The following is a 17,352-nucleotide window of genomic DNA, read 5'->3' as shown; positions in this document are numbered from 1 at the left end:
CTTCAACTAAGATCATGCTGTCATGGTTCTGATATGAATACATGTTGCACATAACAAATGTGACAAGTTGTACAAACATACTCTATGGTCATACAGAAGAGAAAGTTTAGTTCATTATTTTGCTGGCTAACTTCCAAAGTAAATTCTACACCCCACTGTTTGTGTTGAGGAAAGAATTTAGCCTTATACTTCAACACCTGTGCCTTTGATGCCCATGCAGAACTTTCAATGTACAGCTGAATACTATTATATCTTATAAATGATAAAGAGAAACTCAATGTTCTATATGCTAATTTATTCATTGACAGTGTAGCAGCAATATAAGTTATACTGTAAAGTTTCCCATACTTTGAGGACTTTGGATTTGACCTGAAGTGCAAAAATACTTAAAATAGCAACACATTTTGGTCTTCCTGCCGCCAAAGGCTTGGGTATCTGCAAAAACTACAAATCATGCCAAACTCTTTGAGTGATATATGGAGGATCACAATCCACAAGGAAATAAGCTAAGACCAATTCGTTCATTTCATTTAGGTCCTTCAGTAGGATTTGAACCATCCAGTTCCACAAACCATGTCTCATGAGATTGCAGCATACACCCAGCCCACTGTAATAATGATTCATATACATATATGTGTATATGCTTTATTGCTACCTTTAGCTGGATTAAAAGCAATACATCAATTTTTATATTTCTGCCTCTTTTATTAGCTTTCTAGCACTTGATCAGCTGATAGAGGCAATAATGAAATGTTTTTTTATAAACCAGAGTTTGCAACTCCTGTCCTAAGAATGTAATATTTCAAAAAATCGCCTAAGCTTTGGGGAAAAAACCAATTACAGAAACAGCATTAAAAATGCCAAGCACTGAGCAGAAGCAATTCTGGATCAGTTTAAAAAAGTGATTGATGAAACTCTAATCTGAGCTGAAGGAACAGTTTCACGACAAGCTGTGACCATTCCACACACTTCATTAGCTGCCATAATTAGCCTGGTGTTTCAATTTGTTAGAACTGGTGGGGACAATTTTACTGAGAATGCAAACATCAAAAAACAGGGTGCCTCAGACTTCAGAAGGGACTGATGAGAAGCTTTTCTAGTCTCTGTTAACTAAAAGATTAATTACAGCTGATGGGAGGCTGTACTCTGATTGTCACTCTGTCTATGTGCATTACTTTTAGCATTAGAAGAAAGATATGGTTGACACTGCACTGCTCAATCAAGCAGCTTTGCATTAGTGTACAAAGTCTGTTAATATGCAGTTTTTCTATTGTTTCTCTTTTGTTTTCTCATATCCAACAAGTTATACTGTAAAAGAGCAGTGCATTCAATTCCTAATGATCAGTGTTTGTCACACTGTCGTTCCTGCATAAAACTACAAGTGAGAGATCCTAACATATCAGAAAGCCATGGGCTGGGAATATTGTTAGTTCCTATTATCACAGCCAAAATGTAAATTCGTACTCAGAGAGACTCATTATGGAAAACAAAAGCAGTACAGTTAGAAAACAGATACTGCGTTCATCACAGTCTTTATCTTGTCCCATATACCATATCTACTATTATCCCTGTACATTAACTCATCAAAGCTTGTAAGGTTATTTAAATGAAAATGAAGATGGAAATGAAAAGGTTATTCTTGAATAATTACGTAACTCTCATTCTTGAATATTAACACACAGTAATACAACTGTTCATAAATAACTACTGATGTGGCTATGCATTTCAGTTTCTACATATATTTTATGCTGAGATCAACAGAGAACAAAGTATAGGAAAGAATAGAGTTTATAACTTTGATCATGGTGAAAGATCCATTTAAGTTACATTTGTAAAGGGTATTTTGCAAGCAGTTTTTCACTGGCATGAAATGAATAAATACACAGAAGTGCGCCACATCACTGCTTGAAATGGAGCAAACAAGTTCAGAGTTTATTCATGATCTAAATTTTAAAGAAGCAGTAGCTGCCTATGTTAAACCACGAGGACATCAAGCAGCCTCTGTTACTTGTAGTTTCTTATTCACTCCAACACAAGCGCACAAAACTTGCACCACAATTTTTTCCTATTCAGGAAATGTTGATTACGAAAACCTAGACTACATTTTACTGCACTGAAGTCTATTGCTCTGAGAATAATCTACACTAGCTTTCTGTCATCAGAGCAACAAACATGTAGCCTTTCACACAGGTTGGGCATATATCCAGCATAATCTTTTAGAATTCATTCAAAGCAGATATATCTGCTAATAGTGTTATAAATTACAGCTATTCAATCGTAATGTATCAGTACAATAAAATATTTCTTTCAGCCCATGTTTTCAGATGTGACATTCAGATGTGAGATCCTAACTGCATATGTTGCAGGAAGCCACTAGAACATGCTTCTTAGACTGCGATTTGTAAATCCACCAGCAATATGCAATTAAAGATGAGATTCAAAGTGTCTGTTTTTTTATGAAGATGAGTAACAACACTCTTCTTAGAGTATTCTTCCCAAAAGGAAATGATAGAATTCTTCTGCATATCAATTATAGTCATCACTGGTTATCGCATGTAACTATAGTAAGCACTGAGAATTAGTCTTAATATCCCAGGCATTTTTTAATAGCAGCATGGGCTGTGTTAATCTTACAGAGTTGTCAAAGTCTTTATTACTACCATTTCAAGTATATTTAATCATCACAATCAAGCTAAAGTTGAGTAACCAAATAATAAGTAGCATGTTTTTGCAGATATGCTCCACCAAGAATTGCTACTGACTTCAAAATCTAGACTTTCACTTTAATATTGTGACAAATTGGTTTGGTTGAAATACATTGTTTGGTGGATGTATGAACAAATCTTAATTCCATGAATACTGAACAGCCCCTGTAAAGCCATCATCCAAAGGTAAGGCCAAACACGTCCCAGTTTAGTGAGAGGACTTTAAATTCCAGTAAAATCACATCAATTCCAATTAGTTCTAAAACTAACATCAATTAAATATTTTGCAAACAAACACTAATGTTTCCAGATCAACTTGCAGGCAGGTTTGGTTGTTTTTTTTTTTTTTTGGACTAAAAACTTTGCCCCAAGTTGCCATAATGTCCTCTGAGTGTGCACTGACATAATTAGGCAAGATACTCCATTAGTAAAGTTTTGGTTTTTTTTTTTGCCTCATTAAACGAGAGTATTTAAAATGCTTAAGTAATGTATAGAATGGGAAGTTAAATATGTATATCTATCTCCCGCAGGTAATATTGGTTAAAGTTAACTTACTAAAAAGCAGATTTTCTTTTTATGCTACAAACATGCAAGTTGCATTATTAAATGAGGAAGGTAGGCAAAGCAAGACATTTATCATCCTACAGACAAATGACACTGAATTGCTAGTTAGACAGTATAATAAGTACCATCTAATTTTCTCTTTCGAATCAATTTATTCTTCAAAGCCTTGGATCATCATCAAGGGACTGCATTTTCCCGTTGAGAAATCACAGGACTAAAAATCAGGTTTCATAAAATATTTAACTAGTTGCCGACAAATAACTACTAGAATGGATTTGATTGGAAGAGCAGTGACAGTATCTTTTCTCATGCAAATAACCAACTGAATGGTTTGACTCATCCCAATCACTACTTTGTACTACTTCAAAATCATACCCTGTAAATCATCAGTAACATTTGCTAGAAAGCTTTTCCAGCTTTTCTTTCCAGCCTTCCAGCTACCCAGCCATTCCTTTCTATATTTTATATATATATATATATAATATTTTCTATACTTTAATTTGCTTCACAATTTTAGCCTTCCTTCCACACTTAAGTTAAGAGGTAGCTGATACTTAATAACCATTTGCATTACACAATGAGTAGTGTTTTTTAAGAACAGCAAAGTAGCGGTGACCTGAAGAATTTTTCTCAAAATGAGAAAAACCACCACACAGGAACAGTAGGAATTCCAAAAGGGATCTTTATAATAAGATGCATTTCTGTAAATATACATTGGACAAGGAATCTGGAAAAATTGTATGTTGAAAAGTTGAAATTCTGACTGTCTTTCCTACAAGATTGAACAGATGCATCTTATGAGATTTCATTCTACTCCTGTAAATCAGAGGTAATGACTACTGTTCTCACTGTTGTTTTTTACATTTCCTGGCTTTTTGCATGTTTGCTTTTCTTTATAGTACTGTTATCCAAGATTATAGCCAAATGCTGAGCTCCAAGGTGCTCAAAGTTCTGAACATTGATGCTGTTGCGGGAATCACCCTATGTGGAGTCAAGGAGTACCTCAAGCCAATTATGAAATGAGGATACAGTAGTGCTCTGACTCACAATGATTGTTCTGAGAACAGCAGACAGAATCCAAGAGAATAACTTTTCATGAATTCTACAGGATATATATTAGTAGGATGCACTCGAAGGATCAGATTCTTGGATTTTGGTTATTTAATTTGGTTTAGACATATGGTAAGAAGCAAAGTGCTGGAAAGCGGCCTTAACTTGGAACAAGATAACCAGACGTGGTCTCCAGATGCGACCTCACAAGAGCAGAATAGAGAGGGACAATCACCTCCCTGTCCCTGCTGGCCACCCCTCTTCTAATAGAGCCCAGGACACTGTTTGCTTTCCTAGCTGCAAGAGCACACAGGTGGCTCATGTAAAGTTTTTCATCCACCAGGATAACTCAAGCTAAGGGTTCAGGTGAAGCATCTGAATAGATCTATGAGGTTACAGTAGCAGTAATAATTACATAGGAGCCATGTCATTGGCCAGCGACTGCTAGAGTGCAACAGTTTTCCAACAACCCTTATCCCTGACATGGCTCATGTAGAAATCAGTAGTGTAAAACGCAAACTCTTACAGATCACCTAATAATTCCCCTACAATAGAGCCAATTCTAGCTGCCACATTATGTTGGCTTTACATTGCTTAGGGAAATATCCTACCTCATGTATATTAGAAACTTCTCTTACAAAGCATACTAGTAACTATGGTGTTTAAATTTTTTTAAACATTTAATAAGGCTGATAGAACAGGTGCCTGTTCCACAAGGATACTATTCTGTGTTAGAAAATATGCTTGTGTACTTTCTTTTTTACTCTAATCAAAAAGAAAAAAATAACAAGCAAATTCCTTTCAAAATTGTTACAGTCTAAGTTTAAAAAACCACACATACATTATCTCAAGTATAATTGCTGCCAGATTAAGTCGAGTTAAAATGAAATTCAAATAAATTTCAGTGTAGGAAGGGATGGAAAAACACAAAGAGTGTACTTTTGCAGTATTACAAAGACAGTTTTTCTGTGAAACTACAGGACACACTGGCCTCAGAAGAATGTGAAAGGAAATGGGTTGACTTCACAGAAAAGTCACGTGTGTAGAAAAGTCTTGCTCGCTTTCTAACGGTCTGAGATTTTCAGGCCATCTCTTCCTTATGGTAGAAAGCAAGTTAGACTTTCTTCTGTGGTCTGTTACCTCTGTTGTCCCAAATAGGTCACTTCTGCCAGTTCTTGAACAAAGAGGAAGAATTTACATCTACTGTAAATCAATGAAAAACCTAGCATTATACTAATGCTCCAACATTTATTTTATAAACTCGAGCTTGAAGTGCATCTACACGTCATTATATGACTGAATGAAATACTTCTGCAACTTCACATAATCTTAGCTGATGGCAATCACTATCCAGCAAAATTGACTGAAACTGTTGGTTGTGCTTTGTGCTTTTATCCACACTGCCTGAATTAAGCTTTTAGCTTAATTCATTTAGCTCTGCTTCTGGTGACAGAGGTGGAAGCTATACAATTTATATAACCAACAACTATGGTCTGCTCTAATGGTTACACAATACAGCGTGAAAATGAAAGTGATGTTGACTCCAGCCCAGTTTCTACCGCTCCAACATAACTAAAATTGTGGTGTAATACAAGTGCTGTTTTTCCTAGGCTAGGCAAGGCAAGGCCATCACAATCAGAAAAATTTCAGCTTGATATTTGATTAATGCTGGCAGTACTCTATGAGTGATTTCCACTCAACATCTAATTATTTAATTATTTCCCATTATTAATGGAAGGAAACAATTCAAAACAAACAGCCAGAATGACTGTTTTTGCAGGAAGCTCATAATCATCAATTCATACATGTAGAAGTCTTCCTAAAATTATATTACTCTGGCCTGTTGAACTTGAAAGGCATATTTTATCCCAATCAATGCATAAAAGTAAAATTATCCATAACTAAGGCATGTTTCTCTGCTGTACAGTTCAGCTGTAATGATCCCCACACACAGCACTTGCACATCAATTATGATAACCATAATCACGGTCGTTAAGCTGAATGTTCATTATTATCAGGATGCTGGTGACAGCAGATTCAATCATGAGGTGCAATGGGCAGGCAGTCACAGTCCCACCCAAGTTTCTGCAGACAGCGTTGTGCCACATTAAATCTATGATGTGTTCCACATCCCACTCCATTCCAAAAGCTGCAGACGGTAAAGGTCAACTTTATGTTCTGTGCAATATGCTTAGGTTCTCTAAATTAATTCCTTGCAGTACTGGATATTTTTATGCTTTGTAGATAATAAAATTCTGTTTAGGGCCAAAATGCCTCTGCAAATAATGAAACAACGATGCAGTTGTACTGTAATTCACCTCTAATAAGGCATGAGAGGAAAGAATATTTCAGCAAAGAATGTCTTCAAACATCACGTCCCGAATTTTCCAAATAATGCTGTCATTTAAGTCAGTTTTCTAAAATGCATACACAAACCTAACTCCAATACCAATTAAAAGCTGTAAGCTATCATTTCTGCTTCAGTAAATATGAGCATATGTGAGTGTTTTGACAACTGAAAGATTATAGTTAGTGTGTTTGATCCCCTGACTGTCCAGCTATTTTGGGACCTATCACTGTAGATTAAACTCACAGTGACTGGTAGTATTTTTTTTTCTATATTGGTATTTCTCACATATAAATCAAAAGTGTTCCAAGGTATTTAGACATATATTGTTTCAACTTAAAAAGTATGCATGCATTTTTATTTTATAGTAGTATACAACTGGATAAGAACATTCTCATCCCCCACTAGAAGTACGTTATCATTTACACTTCTTAGCTTTTTTGTTTTTTATTGAAAAACAGAACTAGTTTTCCCTTAACATAGTAAGTTTTTTGAAAGCTACGTGGAAGTATTCCAGATGAAGTATTACAAAGCACTATTTTTCATTGTTGCTCACTTTGCTTCTGAAGTAATTACATAATTTGCATACTAATTCCGTAACTTGAATTAAAATGCTTATATATACGTGAAAAATCTAAAGGAAATACAACCAGGACATGCACATGGACACAGAGAAAAGCTTTTTAACATATAGTTTTTAAAAAGGCAGTTAGTATCAAATAATACTGCAGCAGATCACAGGGGTTATTGAGCCACTAACCACAGAACTGCCTTCCTGGAAGAAATTACACCATAGTTTTTCTCATCAGCAATGATAAGAAAGATTTATCTAGGATACTACTATAAAAAGTGGAATACACATCCTGGCAGTTATCAGTTATTCAGGCTGTAATAATGCATTAACATAAATATCATCTCATGGAAACCCCCCAAAATGGCTGTATTAAACAGATGAAATGAAGATTAATTTTGATTTACAATTAGAGTTGGAAGGCTGTTTGTCATGTTGAGTTAATGCATACAGCTATACGTCTCCAGAGATTTAGGTTGAAACATACCCAAATCAAAAGTCAGTTTAGTGATATCAGATAAGTTCAGTAATTTATATAATACAAATTATATATATATATATCTTATAGGATATACAATATAGCAACTTTCACATTTTTTGACATTGTCATTTCAGTCTGCTGAACTGACTAAGACTGCTGGTCTAAGAACTGCTAAGGACTGGAAGAGAGAGAATCCTTACACTGTAAGATAAGTATGACCAACAAATCTTTATACTGTTTTACATATATATATCATGCTCATGAAGTTGGACTCCAATCAAGTCCATCCTCCACTAATTGCTTTTGAAAGATAAATTAATTTTTTTACTTGAATGTTGATTTTCATGTTTTTATTTGCAATGCAGTTTAGCTATTTCTGTATAGTAAAGTATCAAAATGTTACCATGATCTTTTTTAAAAAACTTAACACTTGGAGAAAAAATATGATTAAAAATACTACTTCTCAAACTAAATTTAATTGAAACTTATTTTGCATATATATACAAGATAAGTTAGTACCAAGGAAGTAAGTAATCACATCTTAAAAACTCTCAGAACTACTTAGGTTGAAAGTGACCTCTTCAGATCACCTATTCCATCCCCTTGCTCAAACAATACCTGCTAGAGCTGGTGGCCCAGGACTGTGTCCTTTAGGGTTTTGAATATCTTCAGTGAAATGAAGGAAATTTCAAAACCTCCAATGGGCAACATTTTCTAGTGTTTGACCACCCTCACAGCACAGACTCACTAGACAGGAATTTTGTTCCATCTCCATTCCTTCCCACTAGGTCTTTAAATAAGTGAGACACCCCTGATAATCTCCAAACTGAAGAGTTCCAGCTCCCTTAGGCTCTTCTTGTATAAAAGATGTTCCACTTCCTTTATCATCTTTGAGGTCTTACACTAGAACTGCTCTGCCAAATCCATATCTTTCTCATACTGGGACATTATAATTTGATTATGATATCTATGAAAAAATAGTAATACAAACACAACTACAAATTTATGTTAGAACACTGTTTTGGCTCACTTACATCCTTTTTCATTAATTCTACACTATTGTAATATTATAACAGTGTATTCCTTTTTCATATAGTTTCAGGGAGTGTGCTTGGTTTTGCAGAAGTCGACACGATTAAAAAAAAATAAATCCTTTCCTAGTTTTTGTACAAACCTACTGTGAAGACTCAGAAGTTCTGAACCTTTGGTTTCCTAATGCTGCTAAGAATCTGAAAAATGCTAAGAAGAAATTGCTCAGTTTTCCTTTTTCTGTATCGTGCTTGGTGAATGATGGAACTTTTTGGACTTTTGAAATCTCATAGTGTATTAGGTTTCAACCACTGAAAATAGTTTACATAACACTGAAAGTTCTGAGGATACTATTTCCTACAGCACAAAACTGGAAATATATGAGATGTTTCTGACTAAGAAGCCAGTTTAATGAAAATATCTTACAAACAATTTTTCATTCACTTGTGCTATTTTTTGAAGAATATATGCAACAAAATAGTTTTGGTCTATTTCTTTCCGTAATTTGCTGAAGGTTTGTCTTCACATATAAGAGTAAATAAATGTAATATATCTTAAATGAGGAAAGACAGAAACAGCAAAACTTTACAAAACTAATATAATTGGATATGTACTTAAGCATGCTCCTAAATCCTCATGTAGTTGATGTGAGATGTTTTGAATTTCCTCAAATTTAACTCTCCAGAGTGTTGAGAAAGCTTGATATCACAATAGCTCAGTGTGGTTTTATAACATGCTTGTTACAATAAGATTGGATTTGATTATCTCAGGACTAGGTCCTATCGCATAAAATAACTTTCTAAAAAAAATCAGCCTTTCTTTAACTTTTGCAGTGACTTACCTTGCCTGCTATCCACTTTTTAGGCTGTACTTCTCGGAAATGCTTAATTCCGTAAGTTTCTTTGCCAATTTTTTCTGATGCATGAATTGACAGGTCATACTTCTCATTTTTATGATATGAAGAAAATGGCAAAAATCTGAAATTTAAGAGTATTTAAGAATTACTACATAGTACTCTGAATGCCACAGGATTTATGTAAATCAAATATCAGCAAATCAGGATATTGACATGCATTCCTAATATTTCCCATTCTACTTTCTTGACGTAGCACCCTCTCCCCTTCACAAGTAATGTGAAAAAGATTACTAAAGTATTTCTTATAACTACTTTTTAAAACCAAAATTGGAGCAAAGAGCTATAGAGCTTCAACAGCATATGACTAGTATTACTAGATTCTTACTTTGGTTGTATCTGTCCTACTAATGGATGTGGACAAGGAGGAAATGAACAAGGTTCAATTTGCAGTGATTTGCTTGTTGATACAGGCAATGCAGTCCATGCCACAAGCCAGTGGAAGGCACAAACCATGCACAAGTTGAGGGTTCATTTCTAGAGAACCTTGCATTTGTCTTAAAAGTAGTCCAAAAGTCTCACAACACAACTTCAATCTGATCATTCCATCAGGATGGAAATACTTCAAGATGTCAGCAATTTAAGTATAAACCAAATCTAAATTGCACCAGAAAGAACTCCTTCTGTATATCAAAACAGAAAATGAGTCCTTTGGCAGCTGTTACACAGAATAAAATAGACTGTAGTCTAGCTTATCAGAAAGAAAACTAAATATAATACTATTGATATTCACATATTGGCAGAACACAAGGTAAATCACTGGTTTCTTTTAAATTTGTGAATTGTGTGGTTTACTCTGAAGTGATCAGTATTTCCTGATTAGTGATCTCTTGGATCTTGATTCTTTCATCTCTGATCGTACTAAGGATGAACTCCCTTCTTGCATGCTGCCACCATAGAGTGAAACTTCAGCTACCCGTCTGGACATATAAGGGGTTTGCAGATATCCCTAATCCCATGGACAAGTGTTCAGGGTTGGACCCACAGTAAACTGTGTGAAGGAAGGTAAAGGACCCTTCATTTCTAAAAGATCTGAAAGAGATCCTACAAATTTGTTTTAGTTTCACCTCTCTATTTTAGTTTGCAAGAAAGAAAGCAAACAGTTACATTTTCATAGAACGGAAAATGTCATGAAGGAAGCTCTTCATTACTGGTATTGCAAAAAAAGCAAGGAGTGTCCTTCACAAGTGCAGAAGAATTATTATAAAGTTAGAAATACCTTTTTCAGGAGCTTAAAACATTGCTTTAACTGCCACATGTGTAGTTAATTAAAACCTTTTCAGTAATTGAAAGCATTTCAGATCTAGAGTCCCTCAGAGAGTTAGATAGTCTATTTATTTATTTATTTGTTTGTTTATGAAGAAAGGGATAATAAAAACTTTATTTCTGTCTCTTGGCTGATACAAACTCAGAAAATTATTTCATATCACTAAATAATCCATCAGCAACTGTTTGGGTGGGCTTTTTTTTTTTTTTTTTTTTTTTTTTTTTTTTTTTTTTTGTAGTTGTTTTAAATTCCACTTCATAAAAAATAAACTATTTTGCAATTTTACTAGTTATAGCAATTTACTCTATCAAGTACCACATGTAAAGTTAGCATGAGAAAAACACTGAGTTAGCAGACTTCTAAATTATACAAATCTGTAGTAGCATGTGTATACTCATGGGAAAGGACACTCTCACATAAGACAGATTATAGTACTTGTAATGCTAATTTGCACATGGGATGGACATCACAAGCACACAAAAATTAATGCGGCCCCAATGTCCCAGAGAATACATCGAAGGTGCTGTGAGCCGGCTGCTCCACTTGCAGTTTTTATCACTTCTGAATTGCATTTTAATAGTACATTTTTCTTTTGTTCAGACATGAAAGAAAATTGGCTTTCTCAGGGGATTGGATAGCTGAGAAGACAAGGCTAGCAGTTTAGGGATTTGCCTATATATGCATAGAATTTAGTTGAGCCATAACATTCATAATTCAACATGAATACTGCATCTGTAAAATTTATACACAAAATGGGGAAAAAAAATGGAGAACAGTAGAAGATAAAGTAAAGAAAAGCAATGATTCTAGCTTTCCCTATAACATTTCCAATCTGGACGGCTTGACTGCACTTTGAACTTTTTTTTTTCTTTCTTTTTTTTTTTTTTGTGTGTGTGTCAGACCAGTACTCAGGGTAAACCACTAGGGTTGCTCTGAAAATAATGTCTCCTATGATCTTGGTCCACAATGTCAGAGACAGATATTGATGGTATGACAGTAGAAGTTAAACCTTTCCACCAACATTCCATTACATTTTGTTTCCGTGTGACAGATGGCAGCAGAGGAGCAATCCGACAAAATGGCATCTGACCTGCAAGTGCATATCAAACAAAGGGGGTATGATTGAATTCCTCCACATGGAAGAAGTGGCATCCATTGACATTCACTGATGCTTGCTGGATTTTTATGGAGACCAAACAGTGGATGTGAGCTCAGTGAGGCAATGGGTGGTGTGCTTCAGCAGTGGAAACAGTAACATGAAAGACAAGCTGTGTTCCACATGGCCATGCACAGCAGCCACATCATGAAATGAAGAGCGCCTTGATCAGCTCATCCACACGAATCAGGAGATGACATAGGAACTATGTGCAGAGCTGAATATCAGCTTCAATGCACTGGAAACGATGGTCACATCATTGGAATATCACAAAACATAGGAGGCATTCTTTTCAGATCAAACTCTGTATGCCGTGATTCCAAACAAATATCTATACAGACATTTTAACATTTCAGGACTGTGAGTACACAACTAACTGTATACTCTACATGCAACTTAGTACAAATATAATCTTCCACATTTTACTGCATATCTTCTCTAAGATCATTGATTGGGGTAAGTGCCATACAGCCCAGAACGTATGTCTGTGGTTGAGACAAAACTTAAAGCAACTATGAATTTTTTAACACTGAACAATAAAAGAACGCTAAAATTGAAATGAAAGAACATTAAAAATATAATGGGATATGATGGCATGAAGCAGTAATTTTTATTTATTTTTTTTTTGCTATATAATCACTTCTTGCTCATTAATAAGCAATGTTTAGAGTCTAAATGTCACTTACATATCATTCTTTCATAAATAGCAGCCGGAATATAAATATAATAATATATATAAATATAAATAATAGCCTGAATGGAGATTACCAGTGTTTCATCTTTGAATGTGGTAGAAACAAAGTTGCAATGTTTGACTGTAAAAATTTCAGGTCAGAGCTATGTGAGCTGATGCTGACAGGAACAAGGATCTAGCTACAAGAAAAGATGTTTGCAAATTCAGTGCCTGTTTAAATCAAGCAAAAATCATTCTATGTGAATAAGTAAATAAAATAACATTAAAACATTTTTGTATGTGTGTTTAGTAGATAACCGAATTAATGAGTCATATGGAAGTCATTATAGCCCTGCAACCAATAATAACAGTAAAATAGCAATAGCTCTGTCATAAAATTCAGTAATGGCATTCTGATCTACAGCTCTACATATACACCTAACACAGCTATTCCCCAACTTTGTGCTTTGAATGTGATAGAAGAGAGCGATGGAAGGAGAAGAAAATTAAATCCAGACAGTGGTATAATAACATTATGACCTGCCCAAGTTAAGACCACAGTAGTTTATACCATAAAAAGTTCACTTGAGTAGGATTCTCATATCTGGATTTCAGCTTTTCTTACTTCAGTGCAAATTCAGAAGTTCTTGAAGGGTAAAAATGACAGAAACAGAAGTAGCAGGATGAAAGAAGAATTCAATTTCACGTTGATTTCATATTATGCCACAAGGCATAGTAAGCATAAGCTGAGCCTTTCTAAAACTTCGTGATTTAACAAGAGGTGAGTTTTCTCCGAAGAAGCAAATAAAAAAAGGAAAAATGATCTCATTTTGTCCATTGCAAAAGCTTAAATGAGATGTACCAATAAATTCAGTCAAGACAGGATGAAAAAAGGGGAACCAAAAGGAGAAACTACTCGGGTTTTACAAATAGCAGTATTATATAAACAAAAACTGGGAGAGGACCAGGACCACAGCTGGTACTGTCAGTGGTATCAAAGGCCAGTTACAAATTTTCCAGGACCACAATCTGTTGGACTGAATTAGCAAGAAAAAAGACATAGAAGACATAGAAGCCTTGAAAGAGTAGATAGTCCTAGACTTGACAGTAGTTAGTGAGATATATTTACATTTCAAAAGATAGCTTAAATATCTGTTAATAAAACTTGCATTTTCCGTCTCTTCATTCATTCTATTCTGTATCACTAGGCTGCCACTAATTTAATCTAATTCTTCTTTTCCATATATTTTGCTCCCTAATTCTCTTTCTTCCTGCATCTCTTCACCTATTATTTCCCCTGCCCACTCTGTCTCCTCTTCCAATGTCTCTATTTTGACAGAAAGATAAGAGGGCTCTTACATATCGGAGGCTGTCCAGTTAGTCTGACCAAGTTGAGAGAAGCAGCAGCAGATACGGACTCTACTGCCTATGGCAATCCAAGAGAGTAAGCTTTCTGCGCAGCAGTGCAAACAAGAGGGAGGATTTGTCAAAGAATGCTGTCACAGGACAAGAAGTAGCAGTTTTAAACTAGAGGGTAGGTGTGGATCAGAAATTAGGGACAAAATCTTCACTTGGAGAACTTGAGAACTTGGAACAGGCTGCTCAGAGAAGCTGCCTCATGTTGCCTTGACCTAACTCAAATGAAAAGAAGCTTCCTCTGACTGTAATGGCCATGAACAATTAGCTCCAAACAAACCCTCCCCACCCCTACACCTCTTTTGTTTGCTTTTTTAAATGAAACATGTAATGAATTTCAAGCTTTCAGATTCAGCTTCTACCTGAAGCCAACACTCTTCATCTTTACATTTGGTGTACAAAGCAAAAAACAATGGTTTTCCACAGCAAAACAATGGCAGTGGAGCTGCCATTATGTAGTTCGTAATGAGTGTGCATTAAAAATCAAAGTCTTTATGCAGCATATTTTACTTAGTGCATCTAACATCAGCACAGTATTTTTGCAAGACAAGCCTATTTTGGATGCATTCTTACAAATCTTGTCTGTAGTTATGTGCTACATACATATAGATCATTTTTCAATAAACTATCTGCCATTTTTTATCCTAACAGGAGAAAATCTAAGAGTCTTTTGTCTCTTTCTTTATTTAACCCGTGTCTGCAATACCGTACGTGATGAAGTGACGAAGAAAAGGACTGTCTAGTTCCTGTAGGAAGAAAAAGAGATCTCTTTTGTAGCAAATTCCAGAACTTCTTAATTATACAGACTTATTAATCTGCATCCCCAGTGTTATAAAGTACTAGAACTTCATTAGAAAAATTAAGATGGAAAAATGAAGGCGCTACTTTGTAAATTTCCAGTGGAAATTAGCTGGAAGAAGCAGAGGAATACTGGATCAAAAGAGGGTAATCATGCTTAACTGTGCCCTAGAGCACCCGCATGTATAATACGATTTGCACAGTAACTACCTCTCCTATTACTGCTTGTTTGGAGTATTCTGTGTTAATGGGGTTAGCTAATTTAGTAGTTTAACTTAAAAAGACTCTGCTGATTAATAAATGTTGCACACTGTGCTAGTAATTAAAATAAATGGAAGAGTTACAAATAGAAGTTGAATTGTTAAGAAAACATTATCTGAAAATATATGATAATCCCTGTTTATCATAATACAATAACAGTCCGGAAAATATGCAGATTGCTGAAGTTGCAAAGCATGTGAAAAACTAAGCATAATTTGAACAAAGTTTTCAAACGTGTTGTATCTGCATGACATAAAACATAGTGGCCATTTTCACTCCAGCTATGTCAGAAAGACAGTAAAAGATCTTAAAAATATACAAATGAGAAGATTTTTTTTAAATCTTAAAGTTTTATCAAACAAGAGCAACTTGCTTTCTTATATTTTATTACCTTTATTGCTGTGCACATTTTGAAACAGACACCTTCAAGTACATCTTTTGAGCATATCATTGTAGCACGGAAGCACCTATGCTGGTTTTAAAAGAAAGCACCTTGCTGAAAACAAGTGCGAGCCACGATGTGCAAACATTGCACTCTGCTGCACACAAGTGAATCCATGTGTTCAGGATTGACGTGGCTGCCTCTAGTACAGTGCTGAGCACAGAGAGCCAGCAGCGAGGTGACTTGCCTGATGTCACACCAGCAGCCAACAATAAATCAGGAAGCCCCAGCCTTGGTTATCGCTGCCTTATCCTTATTCTATCACCACACTGCAATTCATTCTACTGTATGTGGACTTCATAAAGATATTTAATAGTATACTTTGGATCATGAGGCATATTATGTGAGACAGCTTTTGGCAAAATTAATGAAAATAATTTACGTTTTTGTTCTCCGGAAAATTAGGCCTGTGTACTGCTGCATATGACTGAGTAAAGAACTTTTCATGCTCAGTGATCTAAATATGCTGGATCCGGCAGTTGATGTCTCAAACTAGACACCAGTTTATTAAGTGGTCATCCCAAAGGAGTCCAATTGTCATTCCTATCCAAGTGGAGGGGGAAATCACTTCATTTGTATGAAAAATAGCACAATAAGGCAGTAACAGCTTCAATTACGCAAGAAAAAGGAATCATCCTTATTAGGTTAGATTGCCCAGTTGCTCTTTCAGTACAAAATTGTAAAATCCAGCAGTTGCTATAAGCATTCACAAAATTTACTCATTTATTTTGCATTTGCACTGCTGCTGCCTACCTGAACCTCTCCCATAGCTTTCTCAATTATTTCTGCATTTATCAGAAGCAAGAAGTTTCTCAGAGCTTGGAACACTTAGAGACAAATGTATAAGCTGATTTCAGAGCTTGTTTGTTTGTTTTTTTTTAAACAAAACATGGTGGGAATTCTGTATTGTCTGAGATAAAACCTATAAAACACTCATATTCGTTCTTGAAAAATACAGATCAAGGACTCTGTTTCTCCTTACATGCAAGCACAAACTTTCTCCACAAATGCCACACACTTCCTCTGCTCTTTCTCTCATTTTCTAAAATAGAAGAATGATAAACATAGGAAGCACTACCAGGAAGAAACACAGTCCCAAAGTACACAATTACATAGAAAGAGACAAGAAATTTGTCAATTCATAATAGACACTGCTGAGAAAAAGATTACTGTAGAATCTGAGTAACCCTTTGTTGACTCCTCCCTGGAGACCACCACACCACACAGCAGCTGCGGCATTACTAGTGAGTGTTAGTCCTGATGATGACCTGCAGCTCTGTCATCACCTTTTCAAGGTTACAGATGTGACCCTTGCATGGTTGGTTGAATCTGAAGCACAAACGGAACAATCACAGCCTGAAAATGTATAATCCACTATACATTTAGTGTGCATGAAGCTGAGAATTACTGCTTCTGTGCATTCAGGATGACACTAAATGCTTCTTTACCCATAAGGTAAATAAAGACTGTCGATCGATTTATATCTGTCAAAGTTGGCACATCCAGATTTGAACTGTATAAGTCTAAAGTCTTAATGATTCACTTAGCAAAAGGAATGAGAAAAATAAATATTTCAAGATAAGACTTGAAAGTGGCCACATAATGACCACGTAAAGTCATTATGTGAATCTTATCAAATAAAGACTGGAGACGATGTGTTCCCATAAGTGAAGGACTTA

The 17,352-nt window shown here is 35.4% G+C and overlaps 1 protein-coding gene across 2 annotated transcripts in view; it reads right to left on the bottom strand.

The window, feature by feature from the left end:
* Window positions 1–17,352, bottom strand: part of SPATA17 (spermatogenesis associated 17) — a 90,762-nt gene that overhangs the window by 13,966 nt on the left and 59,444 nt on the right. For both annotated transcript variants that reach the window (XM_052673070.1, XM_052673078.1), the window contains one exon: window positions 9,589–9,724. In XM_052673070.1, coding sequence (XP_052529030.1) covers window positions 9,589–9,724 — 136 coding nt within the window. The remainder of the gene's footprint in view (window positions 1–9,588; window positions 9,725–17,352) is intronic.

Source organism: Tympanuchus pallidicinctus, unplaced genomic scaffold, assembly GCF_026119805.1.
Source record: "Tympanuchus pallidicinctus isolate F22 unplaced genomic scaffold, pur_lepc_1.0 scaffold1, whole genome shotgun sequence".
NCBI lineage: Eukaryota > Metazoa > Chordata > Aves > Galliformes > Phasianidae > Tympanuchus > Tympanuchus pallidicinctus.
Note: the sequence above shows the minus strand (reverse complement) of the source record. Positions and strands in the feature narration are given on the sequence as shown.